The sequence below is a fragment of the Fistularia commersonii genome, chromosome 7 (genome assembly GCF_037954325.1).
Source record: "Fistularia commersonii isolate RoL2024-O1a breed Wild chromosome 7, RoL_Fcom_v1.0, whole genome shotgun sequence".
Taxonomy (NCBI): domain Eukaryota; kingdom Metazoa; phylum Chordata; class Actinopteri; order Syngnathiformes; family Fistulariidae; genus Fistularia; species Fistularia commersonii.
This window is the reverse complement of record NC_141290.1, coordinates 8,300,391-8,317,858: the sequence shown is the minus strand read 5'-3', so window position 1 is coordinate 8,317,858 and position 17,468 is coordinate 8,300,391. Positions and strand designations below refer to the sequence as shown.

Genomic DNA, 17,468 nt, shown 5'->3' with positions numbered 1-17,468 from the left:
TTTACTGTGAATTTGAAAAGATCATTTAGTAGTCTGGTCATCTAATCCTCCTGAAGTGCAGACAAAAGGATGTGCTTTCAGGAAACAATACAAGAACAGAATACTGTCAGACAATTTCTTTCTCTTTTCGTTCCAGTATTCAGCAGTTAAATTACTATTTTTATGATATTTTTTTTTTATGATAATTTTAATGATGTTAATGATTTAGTGTAGCCGGGCTGCAGGCGGTCTCTTTAACCCCGTGTGTGCCTATGGATCAGCTGACCGTCTCCCAGCCGCGGGCCGCACAGCCGACGCCGCTGGCCGAAATTATGCTGGGATTCCGAGGTGTCGCCGCCCGTCTTACGGTAGGACACCGGCCGTCGGGGTGTCATCCTCCTGGTTTTGCGAGCGTAGGTCAAAAGTGCAATGTTCGCTCAAACGTCTCTGTTTCGCTGGTTAGCCTCCGAAGCTAACCTGCGTCAGTCGCGGATGCTAGCAGGCTAGCCGACCTAGCTGCAGCTGCTGAGCGGTGGGTCGGCGGACACATGCAGCCCGTGTGAATGTCGTGAACGGCGCAGTTATCGGTACGAACAGGTTCGCTGACAGCGGGACCGGGCCGGTTGTCAGGCTCAGACGGGTTAGTGTATGTAACCAGGGGCGTACCCAAAGGGGAATTCGGACTGGGGGGGGGGAGAGACTGCGTCCGGTGAGCCGGGGCTTGTAGCCTAGCAGCTCGTAGCCCGCTAGCTTGTAGCCTAGCAGCGCGTTAGCTTGAGGCTAAATTACGGTCAAGTCAGCGCTGTGACCTCGAGATGTTTTGGTTGATTCCGGTTGCGTCTCTATACCAGATACTGCGGTAACACACCGATTCCGTGGTTGTAGATTTTTACTCCAGCCTGTTCTTTCACGTCCCTCCGGTCTGAGACCCCGGGCGGCAGAACCACCGAGTGAAGGTTCTAGAAGCCACCGGAACACAGCAGTCAAAGTCTGACCAGGTTCCTCTTTCTTCTGTGAACCCTCTCCTTTCAGATCCTTCCACCAACCAGGCTTTGAGTGTGTGAGTCCTTGTGTATATATATATATATATATATATATGCGCGCGTGTGTGTGTGTGTGTGAAGGCTCTGAGCGGGGACTAGCGATGCCCCATGTCTGAGGATGGGAGGCAGCGGATCCAAAGCCAAAGGTGTGTGGCCGTTCTCGGGCGGCGGAGCAGCGGGAGATGCTGCCGCCACCGCCGGTGGGAACGAGCAGTCCTTGGCCCGACACAAAGGCCCCGTCAGCGCCACTCCCTTCGTATTCACCAGGCGCAGGTAAGTGTGTGTGTGTGTGTTAACACACAGGTTCACCTGTCAGGTATGGCACAGGTTGAAATGTATAAGTGTAAATAGGCTATCAGGGTTTGCACCGCAGAGGAAGGGAAGAGACTGAAGAAGCACCACCACCTGGAGGAATCCAAAACCTTCAGGGGTTTTCGCAGCCTCCGACTGCAGACGGCTCAGTTACTGTATAACCTGGAGCTCTACTCTGTGTCGGAACCCCTCTGGACTCTCCCCGGTGCCGTTCGTAGAAGTGACGGCGTCCTGTGTTCGCAGTTCCCTGTTCTACGACGAGGACGGTGACCTGGCCCATGAGTTCTACGAGGAGACGGTGGTGACAAAGAATGGCAGGAAAAGGTCCAAGCTGAAGAGGATCCAGAAGAATCTGATTCCTCAGGTAAGGACTGACCGGAGCGGCAGGAACCGGAGGACGGGTGCCGCAGCACGGAGTCACCCAGAAGTTGCTGTGGTGTTTTCAGGGAATCGTGAAGCTGGAGCATCCCTGCATCCACGTGGACTTCCCGGTGGTCCTCTGTGAGGTGTGACACTTTGCACATGAAGGATCCAAAGCGCCGCCGCGGACGCAGCAGATGGTAGGAAGAGTGGGATCCAAGTCTTGCCCCGATCTCATAACCAGAAGAGGAGAGGTGAAGTCCAAACAAACGTACTCATAGTTTGTTGTGTACCGAAGTAGTGACGGTGCGGTTGTGTTTCCGCTCCCGGCGGCCCGGATTAGAGAAGACATCCGACCCAGTTTATCTCTCGTGATCTTTCTTTTGTTTTTCGAGAGAGAGAAGGTCCTGGAAGAGCCTTGTCCCGACCTGTCCGGGGGCTCCAAAGGTCGCCACATGTATATAAGATCACGTTGTGTGTTGTGAGTCTGTATCTGGAACCCAGACCTGCACTAGTGAACACCTCCTCCTGTAAATAATCCCATTTCTTAGTTGGAAATACTTGAATAAATGGTTTACTGAGCTGGACCCCTTGGAGTCAAGATATTCTGTGTTGTTTGTCATGTCTGTCGGCTTCAACACCGTCTGGGACTTTGGTATGAACAACAGAAGATGATGGTCGGCGCTTTCCCCTCATAGCCAGAAGGATGAGGATGAGAAGACGAATGGTTGGCTGCCTCTATGAGGACCACATGTGCAGAACGTCAGAGTGGTCCTGCAGTTTACGGTTCCGAAGTCCCTCCCGAGTCCCTCTTTTGAGAGCTCCTGCTGGGTGGACAGCTTTCCTCCACTGGAAAGCCTGCTCAGAGGCCAAGGTCCTTTTACACCAAATGTTAAGAGCGTCCAGAGTTTCCTGGAAGGCCTGTAGCCCAGCAGGCTACTCATCACTAAACACACAGTAGGTCATGTGGTCCAGACTGCATCCAATCAAGTGGTCACTTTTGAAGCGTGCTTCCATGACAACTGTAAGTATAACCCTGACTACTGCGGATCCTCTCCTTATTTTTAGTCCCCTCTCATCTCGGCCCGCCTCACTGGCCCCGTGGACCTCCGTGTGCCCGTGGAGAAGATTCTCTCCTTGAGCTGTGTGAAGGAACCACCCCCAGTGGAGGTGGGTCACCTCTAGATGGCAGCAGAAGTCAGCAGCAGCAGCAGCTCGGCTCCAGTTTGTTTTCCTCTCAGGAACCGCTGCCATTCTGCCTGCTAACCCTCTCCAGAGGAAACCATCTGTGGAGAACTTGAGGAAGTGGTTGTAAGATGAGCGCGTGCGTTGCGGGTTTTCTCAGAGGAGAACCAGGAGAACCCTCCCCCCCCGGAGCTCCTGCAATTTCACCCTTGGCTCCCGCGGCTCTCATTTGCGCGTTGGTGGCTCGGTCTCCGATGTTTGGGAGTATGAAGTAGAAGTGGGGCTTCTTCTGCAGGCATTCTTCAGCCTCTGTAATTGGGAGGAATGCGGCGGGGTGTGTTTCTGTGCCAGAGGTCAGGCCTCACTTTGATGTTTCCTCAGCGCTTCCCTTTGACGGGCCTCCATCCGGAGGACCTGCGCCTTCTCACACAATCTGGCCGGCTCTGCCCGACCGCTCCTCGATCTGGTTATCTCAGATTGAGCCGTTCCTGCCAGACCCCTACCGTCACGGTCCCACGAAGTTGGACCGGGCGGCGGTCGTCCACCCCAGGGGAAGCGGGGAAGGCGGGGTGAGTCCGCAGCTTCCGGACCATTGTTTTCACTTCCTGCCTCCTCGGGCTTCTGCCGATCTGACGCTCTGCACTCTGAGGTCAGTGGAAGCCCGCGGCCCCGTCCACGCCGGCAGGAGGGCAGAGGAATCCGTGACACGGGCAGATTAGTCAGCAGGGCCCGCAAAAACAAAGAGCGGAACCAGCCGTGACACGGGAAAAACCCCACTTCCGCAGGACCCTGCAGGGTTCCATGGCCACAGAGCAGCAAACCCAGCCTGGACACACACACATACATGTGTTTAAGAGAGGGAATCATTGAGAAGAAGAATGTTTTTTTTTTTAATTAACAAATTATATATACACAACAAATCTGTTTAGCCAGGGGAAACACAAAAATCAAAAAGCCATATAAAGAGTATCACTATAATACGTGCCTACGGCTTCACTATAACCTTAGGAACAATTTTACCCATCAAAAGAGTCCCGATGTATTCATTTGAACATTTGTGATTTGTAACGTCAACCCTTCTCAAGAAAAATCTTGTTCAGATTTGACACATGATGCTTTCCTGTGGAGCCAATTAGTCGTTGTTAAATAGTTCTTGGGATTGCATTACAGTGAGAAGAATAATGTTCATACATTTCAAACAGGAATGGAATTCCAATCAAGGAGAATTCAACTAAATGTTTGCAGAAATATCTTAAGATAAGGAGAGAAATCAAACACACACACATAAACACACATGGCAGTGAGGGCTTCTACAAGTGGCAGAACTAGAGCTGGTATTTCGAGGACTGTGACTGAAGGGGAAATGAAAGCTCCAATCTGGCACGTGTCCTATTTGCCTATTTGCTTGAAGATGTGTGTGTGTGTGTGTGTGTCTTCCTCCAGGACAGCGGGGGCTTCCTGGAGCCTGGGTCTCAGGAATTGGCGAGGTTCTCCAGCTCTGGCTGTTGAAGGTAAATACCTGCTAATAAAGTTCTCCCCACCGTCGGAGCAGTGGTGTTTGGCACCCTGACAGTAGCCAACACTCGGTTGCCGTTGCCAACAGTGGCGGTCACGTGCTTCTGGCTGGGACACGTGTGGGCAGATGCAATGCTCCGTTAAAAACCCCCATGGTGAAGATGATTCCAAGACATCTCCACTCGATCAGCAGCAGCTGGAGGGAGGTCCTCATTTTTCAATGGACACACACACACACCTATAATTAGGATTAATGAGTGAATAGTGAATGTGCTCTTTGGTCCCGGGAGTGACCGACCTCCCAACCCTGCTCTGCTCCGGACACGGTTGACTTCTTTCCCCCGTTCTGCGGGTGCAGGAGCTTCGACCGGGAACGTCAGGCCTCTTTTTAACTCAAGCTTCAGAAACCAGTGTGTTCGACAGCAGAGCCTGAGGTTCGTGTCTGTGTGTGTGTGTGTTCTGGCTGGGTTTAAGATTGATAAAGAGCTGCAAACCTCCAGGTTTGGCCATCGTGCACACACCCACGGGATGTCTGTGTGTGTGTGTGTGTGACGGTGGATGACACGTCCACCATGAACTGAATATCTACCATTGTTGTGAGCTGAATTACGGGTTTTGACTCCAGTGTAATTACATTTCTATCGTTTAGTAGTTTTTATAACTTCACATTCATCCAAAAATACTGTCCTGTGCAGACGGAGCTGAGTCTGCTGCCAGTGCTGCTGTCTTGGAACTTTTGCTTGTTCTTTGAAGCACAGCTCTGTCGCCATTGATCACTGTGGTCTTCTCCGTCTCCTCTGGAGAGACTCCCCGTCACACCCTGCACACCACCTGTTCCCCCATTCCTGCGGGTGGAGGTGCAGCTCTGTGGAGGCCAGCAGACACAGGAACAATCCCTGCTGGACATGTATACATACATACATACATATGCATACTAACTGGATTGTTACACATGGTTATTCATATGTATTTATCGCTGTACTAACCACTGACCACTCATATGGAGTATTACTTAATTAAGAATAAAAATAAGGAAAACTTTTTTATCCCGAAGGAAATTGTCGTGCCAGAGTTTCAAGTAAAACATGGCAATAATAAATAATAGTAGGAAATTGTATAAACAGTAAAAAAAAAAAAAAAGGGGAATAAGAAATACAAATAAAACTATAAATTACATGTACTTTGCAGGCTATCTTTAATTTTTTTGATTCTTTTCTTTTCTTTTTTATTTCAAACATGTTCAATCAGTCACACTTTTTGTTCCACAGGTCCATTTCTTTCTCCTCACATGCTGCAAATGGGGCGGGCAGAAGTTTACACTCATATATGCCAAAGAAGCATTATTTACGTTTTTGCACAATTCCAACCATGTTTGAACACCGACAAACGCTGTTTTAGTCCAGCCCTTGTTGCTCTTCTCGGCGGGCTCTGGTGGAGCTGCAGAACTTGCATGCGTGGATGGACGAGGAGCTGATCCCCGTTCTGGTCCTTGTCCCGGTCCTGATAATAGATGCCTGGCCTCTGCAGGCCCTCCAAGTGAAGGTCAAGGACACAGAGTTTTATTCCGGGTAGAAATGAAGCCCCGAGGTCTATAAATAGCGGCGGGTGTCGTGTGACGGTACCGGGCGGCCACCGGGCCGGGCTGCCATGTGTGCTCTGTTATCCGGGACCAGCGCGGGCCGCCGGGGCGCTCTCACCGGGACAAACTTTTGGGACGGCCCCGCGACCGCCACACAAGGGGGGGGAGAGCCTGTTTTAGAAGTCCCTTCAAATCAACCCCTTCGCTTGCTTTCAACGGAAAATCAGCGCGATTTAACGCGGGTCCAAACAGAAAGTCATTTTTGTCCAAAATTCAGATGAGGATTTGTGATTTATCCACTTTTTTAAATGGAAGTTTCCGGATCCCACCCCCCTCTCTCTGGCTGAATGGAACATTCCGTAGTGGTTTGGCTCGTGCACTAGTCAAGTAACAACTGACACCGTCGCGGGGGTTCCTTTCGCTCCGTCGCCCGAGACCGCGCTCCGCTGCCGGACCCGCCGCCCGCCGCCCGCCGCTCTTCTCCGGAGGAAATGTGGCCCCCGCTCGGCCCGTCGTCGTGAGCCGTAGTGATTTGGCTCGCATAGTGGCCGGAGGCTCGAAGCAGCGGAGCGGCGCTTCATGGGAATGCGTCTCCACACCGCCGGGAAAGGTGAGCTGGTCCGCCGCCGCGGGGGCATCGACGGAGCCCGGGAAGGCTGGATGTGAGGACCGGGACAGCCCGCCGGGGAGACCCCCCGGGGGCGGAGGGCGGAGTTAATCTTCAGCTCCCGACTACCAGCGGGTGTCACTTGTTTGCAACCAAAAGATTATTTTGATTCGAGTCAAAGACGTCTGTGGGGGGAGATAATTAACCGTGTGTGTGGGTGTGGGTGGGCGTGTGTGTCCTCCAGGTCAGAGTGTGACGGTGCTCCTGTCGGTTCCCATCTGCAGACATGTCCGCGTTGCTGCTGCTGCTGGTCCTGCTGTGGGAGGGCCTGGGCGCCGCTGGGCTCCAGCCCACCCGCTGGCCGCTGTACTCCCAGAAGCCCCTGCTGCTGGCGTGGAACGCCCCAACGGAGGACTGCGCCCCGCGACACGGCATCTACTTCCAGCTTGACCAGTTCCAGATCGTGGCGTCCCCCAACGAGGGCTTTGTGCGGCAGAACCTCACCATCTTCTACAAGGACCGGCTGGGCTTGTACCCCTACTTCGAGGCAGATGAGACGGCGGTGAACGGGGGTCTGCCGCAGGTGTCCAGCCTGTCACAGCACTTGAAGAAGATGCCCGACGGCGTGAAGAAGTACATCCGTGAGGACGGGGCCAAGGGCCTGGCCGTCATCGATTGGGAGGAGTGGCGCCCGCTGTGGATCCGCAACTGGGAGACCAAGGACGTGTACCGGAGACACTCCAAGGAGCTGGTGCGGCAGAAGAACCCCACCTGGCCCCAGGAGCAGGTACAGAAGGTGGCCCAGCAGGAGTTCGAGATGTCGGCCCGGAGGTTCATGCTGGAGACGCTGAAGCAGGCAAAAGCCCTGCGGCCCAACCAGCTATGGGGCTTCTACTTGTTCCCCGACTGCTACAACCATGACTACCGCCGCACCTTGGAGAACTACACGGGCCGCTGCCCCGATGTGGAGATCGCCCGCAACGAGCAGCTCCGCTGGCTCTGGACTGAGAGCACGGCGCTCTTCCCCTCCATCTACATGGCCGCCGTGCTGCGCTCCTCCTCGTCCGGGAGGCAGTTCGTCAGGAACCGGGTGAAGGAGGGCATGCGTCTGGCGTCGTCGGGCGACGGGCTGGCCCGGCCCGTCTTCGTCTACACCCGGCCCACCTACGCCAACTCCCTGGAGCTGCTGACAGAGGTGAGATGAGACCAAGAGGTCCATCCTGGACCCCACGGGCTCTGAAAGGGGAACGTTCACGTCCGCGTCGTGACCTTCTCCCCCACCCTGTTTCTCCATCCTGAGTCGACTCAGTGTCGAACCCACGACTCCACTGGAGCCGGTTGAACCCAGCCTCTTCGTGCCGGGTCGAGTTCCGATCTCAGCCCGGGCTTATCCACGGCACAGAGCCCGTCTGTGCCTCCTCTGATAAGAGCTATCAGGGAAGGTCGCACAGGGGCACTCTGAGAAATGTTCTCTGTCTGCAGATGGATCTGGTGTCCACCATCGGGGAGAGCGTGGCGCTCGGGGCGGCTGGGATCATCCTGTGGGGGGAGGCGGCCTACGCCAGCAGCAAAGTAAGACATCAATACCCATCAGCTGCCGGTTCTGCCATGAGCTTTCGTCAGATTCTCCAGGTTTCTGCGGTTCAAAGGACTGGCTGGAGTCACATGAACGCAGCTCAGAAGATCAGAACAGAAGCTCTGCTTCTTCAGTGCCACATACTGACACAAGCCTTTGTCTGGGGGATTTTCTTCTTTAGACCAACAGCGTCATGCCTTAGAGGACTCGTGTGTGTGTGTGTGTGTGTGTGTGTGTGTGTGTGTGTGTGTGTGTGTGTGTGTGTGTGTGTGTGTGTGTGTGTGTGTGTGTGTGTGTGTGTGTGTGTGTGTGTGTGTGTGATCAGTCGCTCTCAAGTGTCTCTCAGAGCTCTCAGAATAATACCAGCCATCAGGTCATGGATTATTGTAATACGAGTAATTGTGGCACAAGGTCCTGGCCTGGAGGCCTTCTTCATCTGAGCAATGAAAGTCCTGATGTCCAGATCCAGTGTGGGATCTCCAACACTTTGTTGTTTTACCTCCAGAGGGGTCAAACGTGTACGACCGACTCTTGGCTGTGGTTGAAACCAAGTACCGTGTTGACAAAGTAGGTGTTCAGATGTTTGGAGTCTGTCAGGAGACCAAGTTGAACATGGTCAGATGACAGGGTGGGCTTCAAGATCTCTCAGTGATTGGCAGCATTTCGTGTGACCTCCAGACCTCCAGGCCAGATAATGAAGGACTGGAAGCCATAACAAAGGGTGCACCCCCCACCCCCAAATTCTGCCCCCCATCCAAACAAACACTGGCCTCCAGGCAGAAAGCTGGAGCTCAGAAGGAGAAGCTGAGGTGTTAGGGTTGGGCTCCTGGTCTTGGTGCCTGTTTTTCCCAAATGTTCCGATCCCGGTGGAGGAACCTTCTCCCCAGGGTGGTTGGAGGTTCTGGACAAGCCCCCCCACCCCGAGTGACGTCTCGTATTTTCCTCCTCAGAACAGCTGCTCGGAGCTGGACGCGTACCTCCGCGGCCCACTGGGGAGTTACCTTCTCAACGTCTCCACGGCGGCGGAGCTGTGCAGCCGGACGCTGTGCGCTTCCCACGGCCGCTGTCTGCGCAGGAACCCCAACAGCGACGCCTACCTGCATCTGAGTGCCGCCACGCACCGCATCGCCGCCCGGGACGGGAAACCGGTGCTGAGCGGCGAGCTGGGGGAGGAGGAGAAAGCCGCGTTCCACGCTGACTTCAGGTGCCAGTGTTACAGCGGCTTCCAGGGCGAGGGCTGCGTGCAGACGGACCCCCTGCACCAGAAGGGAGCCGGGACCCGGGCCTCCACCTCCGTCCTGCAGTACGTGATGCCCCTGTCTGTGGTGGGCCTGCTTCACCGGCTGTGGAGACTGTAGTTCCAGGGTGAGCTCCTCCCCGAAGGTGCCGTGGAGCCTCGACGGAGGGAGGTGGACTTCACCGTGAACACTGTGGAAGATGAGGCCGCCCACGTCTCCGCGGACGCGGACCTCTGCCCGCTTTGCATCCAGCTCCCGCCCGTCGTCGCCTGGCGTCCCCCGGGAGGTCGGAGGAACGCGTCGATGGCAGAACGTGCTCCAAGTGCCTGGTCTTTTCTTCTAAGTGACCTTCCAGCTTTAGACAGTTTTATACAGGCGGCCGCAGTATTTCTATTTATTTGAATGTATTTGTAGGCGTTTTCTACCCGAACCATGACTACTACATGTCCCGTCCCCGGGTCTGAGAGGACTCCCTGCTGTTTCCTCCAACTGCACCTGATTACAGGTGTTTTTTTTTCCAATAAATGCCTTTGTTACTTTCCCCTTGCTTTTGATTAACTTCGAGTGACAGCGGAGGAAGTCACATGAGCTTTGACCACTAAGTGGAGGCGAGGCCAGCCACCAGGGAGGGACCTTCTAAACGCTTGCAGCTTTGTACCCCCTCCTCATGTAATTGCAGGGTGCTGTTAAGCCATGGGTTATTTTTTGCCCCTTTTAAGAGTGCAGAGGCAAATGTTCAGCTCAGAAGGGGGAAGCATTCCCTCCGGTTTGCCTGACAGGCGACACGGTTGAGAAAGGTCAGATCCAGGCGGTGAACTCTCTGAACCGCAACCCTTATATTTGCATCTGGATGAGCGAGGATGCGTCGCTATCTGCTCTGACTGGATGCTGCTGGGCTCAGTGGGCAGGGCTTAGCAGGAATTAGAAGCAAATTCAATGCCGTGAGCTGATCAGAAACTCCAATAGAACATGCATTTTTATATAAAATACACACACACTTGTGCTTTTCCGTCATAGTCAGAAGTTTACTGGTTCTGATCTGGTGGTCAACCAGGTTCCCTGTGGGTCCACGAGGTTCTCCGTCCACCTCCAAAAGTCCAAATGCAGTCCGTGGGTTAACAGAAGAACCTGTCTGCTGGTGTGAATGGTTGTGTGACAGCTGCAATTGGGTGCAAAGTCCCGGCAGGCGGAAGTGATGTCAATGGCGAATGCATTTCCTATTATAGTCCACCTGCCTGCACCCGATTGTATGTGGTAGTCTCCCTATTGTGTGCGTGAAAGAAAGAGAAGAGATGTTGCTGGTTTAGTAACTTTTAAATATGATCTGAAAAGTTTAAAACCTTTTGAAACCGAGCGGCGTGAAGCAGCGGGGCCGTCAGACCCGGGCCGACCAACACAAATGGACACTTCACAAATCACAGAAAGAACCGAACCGAAGAGGCGGAGAAAGCCGAATGGAGGAGGCGGAAAAGGCCGAATGGAAGAGGCGGAGAAAGCCGAATGGAGGTGGCGGAAAAGGCCGAACGAAGTCGATTAAGCGGACGACTGAGTGGAGCGTAAATCTGTGACGAAAGCAAAAGGCGGGCTCTCGTGCAGCATTCTGGCCAATCAGAGAACTTTGTGAACTCAGGCATCCAATGAGAGCTGCCCTGAGTCGCGTGACCGGAAATGTTTGCTCCGTGTTGATCCCGGTGATGGTAAAAAATATGCTTAACTTACAAAAATAGGACAGAAGTTGGAGTTTTAAAATGTGTTTTAGGACCGGAACCCAGTCACCCATGGATCATATAACCACCGCTTGCGATTGGCCTTCAGGCTAACGGGACGCTTCCCTTTTGGTTTCACGTACCGGTCACGTCTGTTTTGGTTCCTTCCCATTTTTGAGGGGAGTCATCCGGATCATGAGACCCGTCTAGAAGATCTTCTGCAGAACTTTCCGGCCGAAGAGAACAATCTTCAGGTTCCGGTACGTAGGTTGTGTGTGTGTGTTAAAACGTCCTCGTGTGAGATTGCTTTCTTGTGGTAGTTCGAATTAAAGTGAAATGTCAGAAGAAAACAGTGGTGCTTGCAGACAGCAGAGGAACCAGGGATTATGGACCCAACCTCCTATAACCATCTTCAGTGGTTCCATAGGAACGCACAGGTGCTTGATGATTGGTGGAGCTTATAAGCGCCATTTTTCAAACCCATGTTTGCTAGCGGATAGATGTTTTCTTGCATCGAAATGGAGTAAGTAAGAAGTCCAAGCTTTTCTGGTCTGCCAAGCCTCAAGGCTCGCAGAGGAATATCTACTTTTTGGCATGTGAAGTTAGCTAACTGCTAACATGGTTCTCCAGTTCATGGAGAAGATCATAACACTTCAGCCATCTGATAGTCCATCGTTATCAGTCCACGAACGCTATGGCAGTTTCCACCAACATGTTGTCCACATCGTCTTCCTCTTCTTCTGGTTTATTTTTGGGGCGGAGCTCAAGGTGCATGTAGAAGATGCTAGCTTCACACTGGTCCCTACTGTGGTTCCCTCACTAACTGTGGGAATGCAGGGCTACAAGTTTCCTCCTGGAATAGAATAGAATAGAAGAGAAGAGAATTTTCAGAACTTCTCTGTCTGAAAGCAGCCACTCTCTCAGGTGTGGAGGTCTCAACCTAAGCCCAACCTCTTCTCACCCTCCCTCCAGGGATGAAGCTCCTCCGCCCAGACAAACTGCTGATCTTGGCGGCCATCAGCCTGGCCTCAGCACTGGCATCACCTCTGGACCAGACGCCATTCCTGACTGTGTGGAACGCCCCAACGGCCAGGTGCTGGGCCCAGTACGGCGTGGACCTGGACTTGGGGACGTTCAGCATCGTCCAGAACCAGAATCAGAGTTTCTGTGGTGAAAATATGACCATCTTCTACTCTGATAAACTGGGCTTGTACCCCAGCTACTCCAGCCAGGGGGAGGCCTTCAACGGGGGGGTCCCTCAGAACGCCAGTCTGGAGGAGCACTTGAGGGCGGCCCGCCAAGACCTGGAGAAGTACATCCCCGACAGGAACTTCCCGGGCCTGGCCGTGGTGGACTGGGAGAGCTGGAGGCCCTTGTGGGAGAGGAACTGGGACACCAAGCAGGTGTACTGGGAGGGATCCAGAGCCCTGGTGAGGTCCAGGCACCCGGACTGGAGCCCCGCCCAGGTGGAGGCCGCCGCCCGCTCAGAGTTTGAGACGGCGGCGAGGAGCTTCATGGAGGAAACTCTGAAGATGGGCCAGCAGGAGCGACCCGATGGTCTGTGGGGGTTCTACGGGTTCCCCAGCTGCTACAACTACTATAGCGACCGCAGCCAGAACTACAGCGGGGAGTGTCCAGCTGTGGAGCGCAGGAGGAACATGCAGCTCTCCTGGCTCTGGAACGTCTCCTCTGCCCTCTACCCCAGCATCTACCTCAGCCTTTACATGCGCAGCCTCAGCAGAGAGGTCCTCCTCTACGCTCACCACCGCATCCTGGAGGCCATCACGGTGGGGGCACAGGCCACTCAGTGGCCCCCCGCAGTCTTCCCCTACACCTCCATCGTCTACACCTACTCACTGGACTTCCTCTCCCAGGTGGGCAGCAGATACCTTCATTCCAGGTCTGTGATCTTCAACCACTTGTCTGACATCCACATTCCTTCTCCCTGCAGGAGCATCTGGTTTACACCATCGGAGAGAGTGCCGCCTTGGGGTCTGCAGGGGTGGTCCTATGGGGAGATCACTTCTTCTCCAAAACAGAGGTGCGGTAAATCAGGTCCATAGTTGATCTACAAGTGCCTGCCCCTCTACTCCATCACGGCCCTTAGCTCTTCTCCTCCACAGGTTCCTCCTGGAGTAATAAATCCGTTCTCTGGGTTCAGATTTTCAAGTCGGCACAGCGGTTCTTCTGGTTCTAACCCTGCGACCGGGTTCCCTCCATGCTCTCCTACTCAGGTTCTCCTCAGGTTCTCCATCAGCAGGTCCGTTGAAGGCTCAGAGAGGGTTAATGGTTGGATGACGGGGTGATTGACAGCGGACCTTTGAGGTTAAACCCCGCTCCTCAGTGACAGTTGGGATAGGCTCCGCCCCTCCACCCTTGAACGGGACACGCTGTGCAGAACGTGCGCGACCCATTTCCAGCGTCGCTCCATCACTTCCAGTTTCTGTCGCTGTGTGAGAGACCGACCCTTCAGACCTGAAGTGGACCTCCCTGACCCCTGCTCTTCTCCCTTCAGGCGTCCTGCGTGACCATCAAGTCCTATCTGGACCAGACTCTGGGCCCGTACCTGGTGAACGTGACAGCGGCGGCGGCACTGTGCGGCCAGGTCCTGTGCTCCTCCAGGGGAAGGTGTTCCAGGATGAACCCGGACTCAGGGGCCTACCTGCACCTGGATCCAGCAGCGTGGAAGATCCTGTCCGAGCAGAAGGAGGCCGCGGCCGGCAGGACCTACAGGGTCCTGGGTGGGTTGGGGACCCGGGAGCTCTCGCTCATGAGGTCCCAGTTCGAGTGCAAGTGTTACCCTGGGTGGGGGGGCCGGAGCTGCTCCAGGCCGGTCTGAGGAGACCGACCACCAGGACCACCGCGACAGTCCTTCTCCGCTGATCCTGAATGTCCAGAGCTGGTGAGCAGTGGATGTTCTTACCCAGCAGTCCTGACTCTGACATCCAATCACAGCTGACACTGGCCTTGGTCAGCCGTCAAACATCCACACTTCTGGACCTGAACGCACCTGCTGCTCGTCTCTGGACTCAGTCTCTACCAGTACTACACATACTACATTAAATGCATAATCCTGCCAGTACTTCAGTCGTGATACCTGTTCATGCCAGTAATGTAACTGAGTATTCCAGTACTTGGATATATTTTTGGTCAAAGCGTCGGGGGTCATCATTCTCCTCATCTTTGAACGAGTGATGATGGTTGATGGCCAGCAGGTGGAGCTGTGGAATAGCTGACCAGGGAGGGGGGTGGAGCGTGTTCCTCATCGCTATGACGGCAAAGAAATACTTGGAGTCTGCGTGGCGGTCTTCTTGCTGTCCTTGCGCAGCATCTGAACCTAGACCTCCACCTGATTGGTCAGGCCTGTAAGTTTATATCTTCTCAACAGTCTCCAGGTGAGGTTCTTGTCAAATCAGTAGACCGGTTTTCGATGCGCTTCCTGTTGTTCCGCCTCCTGGGGTGCGGGAGCGTCCCCCAGCTTCTGAAGGTCCTCCTGGTTGCTTCTGCTGGGCGAGCTGGGTCACAGCTCATGATTTTCATCCTGGGCTGAAGTGTTCGGTGTTCCAATGTGAGACCGGAACAAGGAACCCAAGACCTGAAGTTGTCGCGGGCCCTCAGGGACTTGGGGGGGGTCGTGTGACTGTTCGGGGCGTGGACAGTCGGCGTTTGATGGAAAAATTCACCGGAAGATAGGGATCACGCGTGTTTTCCCTGCACGTGCACGTGACGCTGCGGAGGACGAGCTCTGCTTCCGGCCCCTGACGAGAGGTGACCTGACACTGTCAGTTGGGACCCTCCACCCCCACCCAGGCTCAGAGAGAGAGCGTCTGCAAGCCGTGAGCCAGAAACCTCCGACCGACCTATGGATGGAAGGTTCCACGGGTCCGGAACTTGAAGAACACCAAGACAAGGTTCTCCTGCAGGCAGGGGACAATAAGGGAACCACAAGGAACCAGGGTCTCCAGCAAATCTGTGAGCTTGAGGAGAGGAGGAAAAAGAGGGGGAGGAGGAAGAGAAGGATGAAGAGGAGTGTTTTTCTGTGGTGCCCTTTGAGTTTGTAATGAATTCAGATGTTTTCTCTCCTCCATCCTCCCCTCATTTATTTTATAGGATTTGATCTCGGCTCATTTGAATAAACATTGTGCTCCATATTAGCCGGGGTAATGGAGTGGATCGGGGAGATGCTGCCATAGGGGGAGGAGGGAGGGTGGGGTCTGGGTGCCAGGGGTGCCAGGGGTGCCAGGGGGGCCAGGGGGGCCAGGGGGCCAGGTGGCCAGGGTCCAGGGGTCTAGGTCGGGGGTCCCAATGGATACTGTCAGGCATAGCTTTGGTGAGGGTAGAATTCGGGGTGCAGGCTGGTCACGTGCGGGTCAGGAGGTCCCAGATGTCAGCACATCTCCGGGCCCTCATGTCTGATGGCCCCTTCTGTCATGCTCATCTGACCTCAGGAGGATCATGACTTCATGTTCTTCTCCTTTAATGGTCTCCCTTTGCTTCCACACTCCGGTTCCTCTCCATCCCAGAACCTTCTATCCATCCGTTTCCCTCTTACAGGGGAACCAGGTGCAAATGCCAGCTGCAGCCTTTACTGGAGCTCTTCTTCAGCGCTGATGGACCGGGCCAAGCCCACCCAGGCCACAACACAGGATCACGAAGTTCTCCATCCAAGTGGGAGAGTCGGTGCTGGCGGCGATCTGGCCTCCATGGCTCAGCAGCTCCAGCCGACCCAGTTCAGGAGCAGATCTGTCCGGCCGGATCTTCATCTCCCTGCCCTCAATTAATCAGAGGAGGAGGAGGTTCGTTCATAGGCTGAGGAGTGAGGATGAAGGACGTGAGGAGACCTGACAGGACGGGACCGGAGACCCGGATCCACCAGGGTTTGGACCCCGTCATGTTTGTCCTGGAGATCTGAAGAGGCCCTGGAATCATCTCCATCCGCCCTGCTTGCTCACAGCTAAGGTGGGTGTTGTGCGTGCGTGTGTGTGTGTGTTTGTGTCTGTCAGTGCTACAGCCGGATGTGTCTGCTGAAGTGCTGACACGTGGATGTGTCAGGGCAGCTTAGGGTTCTGGTCCTGAGCCCAGGGGAAGGCTCGGAGTCTGTGAAGTGGGCCTCCTCCCCCGTGTCCTGCCGAGCTGTCGGTCCCAGCGACCTCACGCAGATCATCTTCTTAGCTGAGATCATCTGAATCGTCCGAGAGCTGGATCTTACCCGCAGTCCAGAGCGCACACCCCGACGCCCGTTTGCTCAAAGGCACACGGGCAGCCGCCGTCAGGCTAGACTAGAGGCTAACTTCAGCATGCTAACCAGCTGACGGGCCTCTTGCTCTGTGTGTTGGCTCATTAGCGTGCTAGTGCACTAGCATGTTAGCCTGTGCGTAGCATCTTCAGTCTTCAGGAAGGAACTCCAACCTTGGTTCAAGGCCGAGGGGACTTTAGCCTTCAAGACACTCAGGAGCATCACAGACATCCGAGGGGACAAATACTACTGCCAGTACTACTACGGCTAATGCAAATACTACTACTGTTAATGCTAACACTACGACTACTACTACTGCCAATATTACTTCAGCTACTGCCAATAATAATCCTACCATGAATAATACTGCTACTGCAAATTCCTCTCCTGCCTCTACCAATACCACTGCTACTATGAATACTACTACAACTATTCCTAATAATACTGCTACTGCTCATACTCCCGCTATGGCAGCTAAGGTATTACTGCCACTATGAATAATACTTAAAATACTAGTTTTACTGCTGATACTGCTATTTTCAGTTCTACTGCTGCTGCTGCTACATGTAATATTACTGCCAATTCAACATGAACTACATGTACTACTACTACTATCACCACTGGTATTACCGCTGTAGCTAGGAGGAATCAGAACCTTCAGATGGAGCACGACCCAGAACCTTCTGATGTAGGAGGCTCCAGAACCTGCACAGACTTGCTTCTGAGGAGCATATATTGTTCTAGCTCAGGTTGCAACCTTCGCTTTCCAAATGAAAACCCCCACATTCTCCCGGGGGGGTCTGGGGTCCTGGTTTTTGAGGCTGTCTTGTCCATTTCTCGTTGCATCGAAGCCCCTTCAGCTTTTGGCCAAAGCATTAGGATGAGACCATCTTCAGGCATAGTGATGACCCCGTCCTTGGCTGAAGGAGCGCTTCCATGAGAAGATCTACTTGTCCTCCACGAGGCCCTGCAGGGTGCCGGCTGTCCAGCAGGGGGCAGTGTCGAACAGTGTTCCTCAGAAGGTGCCTGTGAGAAGGTCCTCTGAGATGTTCAGAAGATGATCCACCAACCAGAGCCTGCTGTTTCACATCTAACCAGTACTTTTCATTTCCTGGACAGGACACCTGCAGGT

General features: G+C 54.0%; 3 protein-coding genes across 4 annotated transcripts; all 3 read left to right on the top strand.

The window, feature by feature from the left end:
- Positions 1-97: 97 nt before the first annotated feature.
- On the top strand, positions 98-2,296 carry tusc2a (tumor suppressor 2, mitochondrial calcium regulator a). Its single transcript, XM_086149562.1, has 5 exons — positions 98-347; positions 1,012-1,039; positions 1,104-1,295; positions 1,578-1,698; positions 1,781-2,296. The coding sequence occupies exons 3-5, from the start codon at positions 1,141-1,143 to the stop codon at positions 1,844-1,846; spliced, it is 342 nt and encodes a 113-aa protein (XP_086005688.1). The 5' UTR covers positions 98-347; positions 1,012-1,039; positions 1,104-1,140; the 3' UTR covers positions 1,847-2,296.
- A 3,986-nt stretch (positions 2,297-6,282) lies between these two features.
- On the top strand, positions 6,283-9,935 carry hyal2a (hyaluronidase 2a). Of its 2 annotated transcripts, none has more exons than XM_086149524.1 (4): positions 6,283-6,583; positions 6,825-7,775; positions 8,063-8,152; positions 9,107-9,935. In XM_086149524.1, exons 2-4 carry the CDS (start codon positions 6,867-6,869, stop codon positions 9,512-9,514), a joined length of 1,407 nt encoding a protein of 468 aa, XP_086005650.1. In that variant the 5' UTR covers positions 6,283-6,583; positions 6,825-6,866; the 3' UTR covers positions 9,515-9,935. The 2 variants fall into 2 exon arrangements, with proteins under 2 accessions (XP_086005650.1, XP_086005649.1); XM_086149523.1 differs by having other exon boundaries at positions 6,284-6,583; positions 6,865-7,775.
- A 1,158-nt stretch (positions 9,936-11,093) lies between these two features.
- Positions 11,094-14,182, top strand: hyal1 (hyaluronidase 1). Its single transcript, XM_086148813.1, has 4 exons — positions 11,094-11,360; positions 12,073-12,974; positions 13,052-13,141; positions 13,616-14,182. Exons 2-4 carry the CDS (start codon positions 12,075-12,077, stop codon positions 13,937-13,939), a joined length of 1,314 nt encoding a protein of 437 aa, XP_086004939.1. The 5' UTR covers positions 11,094-11,360; positions 12,073-12,074; the 3' UTR covers positions 13,940-14,182.
- The last annotated feature ends 3,286 nt before the right edge of the window (positions 14,183-17,468 follow it).

Bases quoted from the DNA above. Each gene is read 5' to 3' on its own strand.
- hyal2a (XM_086149523.1), top strand. From the start codon at position 6,553: ATGGGAATGCGTCTCCACACCGCCGGGAAAG. The intron at 6,584-6,864 runs GTGAGCTGGTCC...TCCCATCTGCAG, and splicing joins TCTCCACACCGCCGGGAAAG to ACATGTCCGCGTTGCTGCTG. The intron at 8,153-9,106 runs GTAAGACATCAA...TTTCCTCCTCAG, and splicing joins CGGCCTACGCCAGCAGCAAA to AACAGCTGCTCGGAGCTGGA.
- hyal1 (XM_086148813.1), top strand. From the start codon at position 12,075: ATGAAGCTCCTCCGCCCAGACAAACTGCTGATCTTGGCGGCCATCAGC. The intron at 12,975-13,051 runs GTGGGCAGCAGA...TTCTCCCTGCAG, and splicing joins CACTGGACTTCCTCTCCCAG to GAGCATCTGGTTTACACCAT. The intron at 13,142-13,615 runs GTGCGGTAAATC...TTCTCCCTTCAG, and splicing joins ACTTCTTCTCCAAAACAGAG to GCGTCCTGCGTGACCATCAA.
- tusc2a (XM_086149562.1), top strand. From the start codon at position 1,141: ATGGGAGGCAGCGGATCCAAAGCCAAAGGTGTGTGGCCGTTCTCGGGC. The intron at 1,296-1,577 runs GTAAGTGTGTGT...CTGTGTTCGCAG, and splicing joins TTCGTATTCACCAGGCGCAG to TTCCCTGTTCTACGACGAGG. The intron at 1,699-1,780 runs GTAAGGACTGAC...TGGTGTTTTCAG, and splicing joins AGAAGAATCTGATTCCTCAG to GGAATCGTGAAGCTGGAGCA.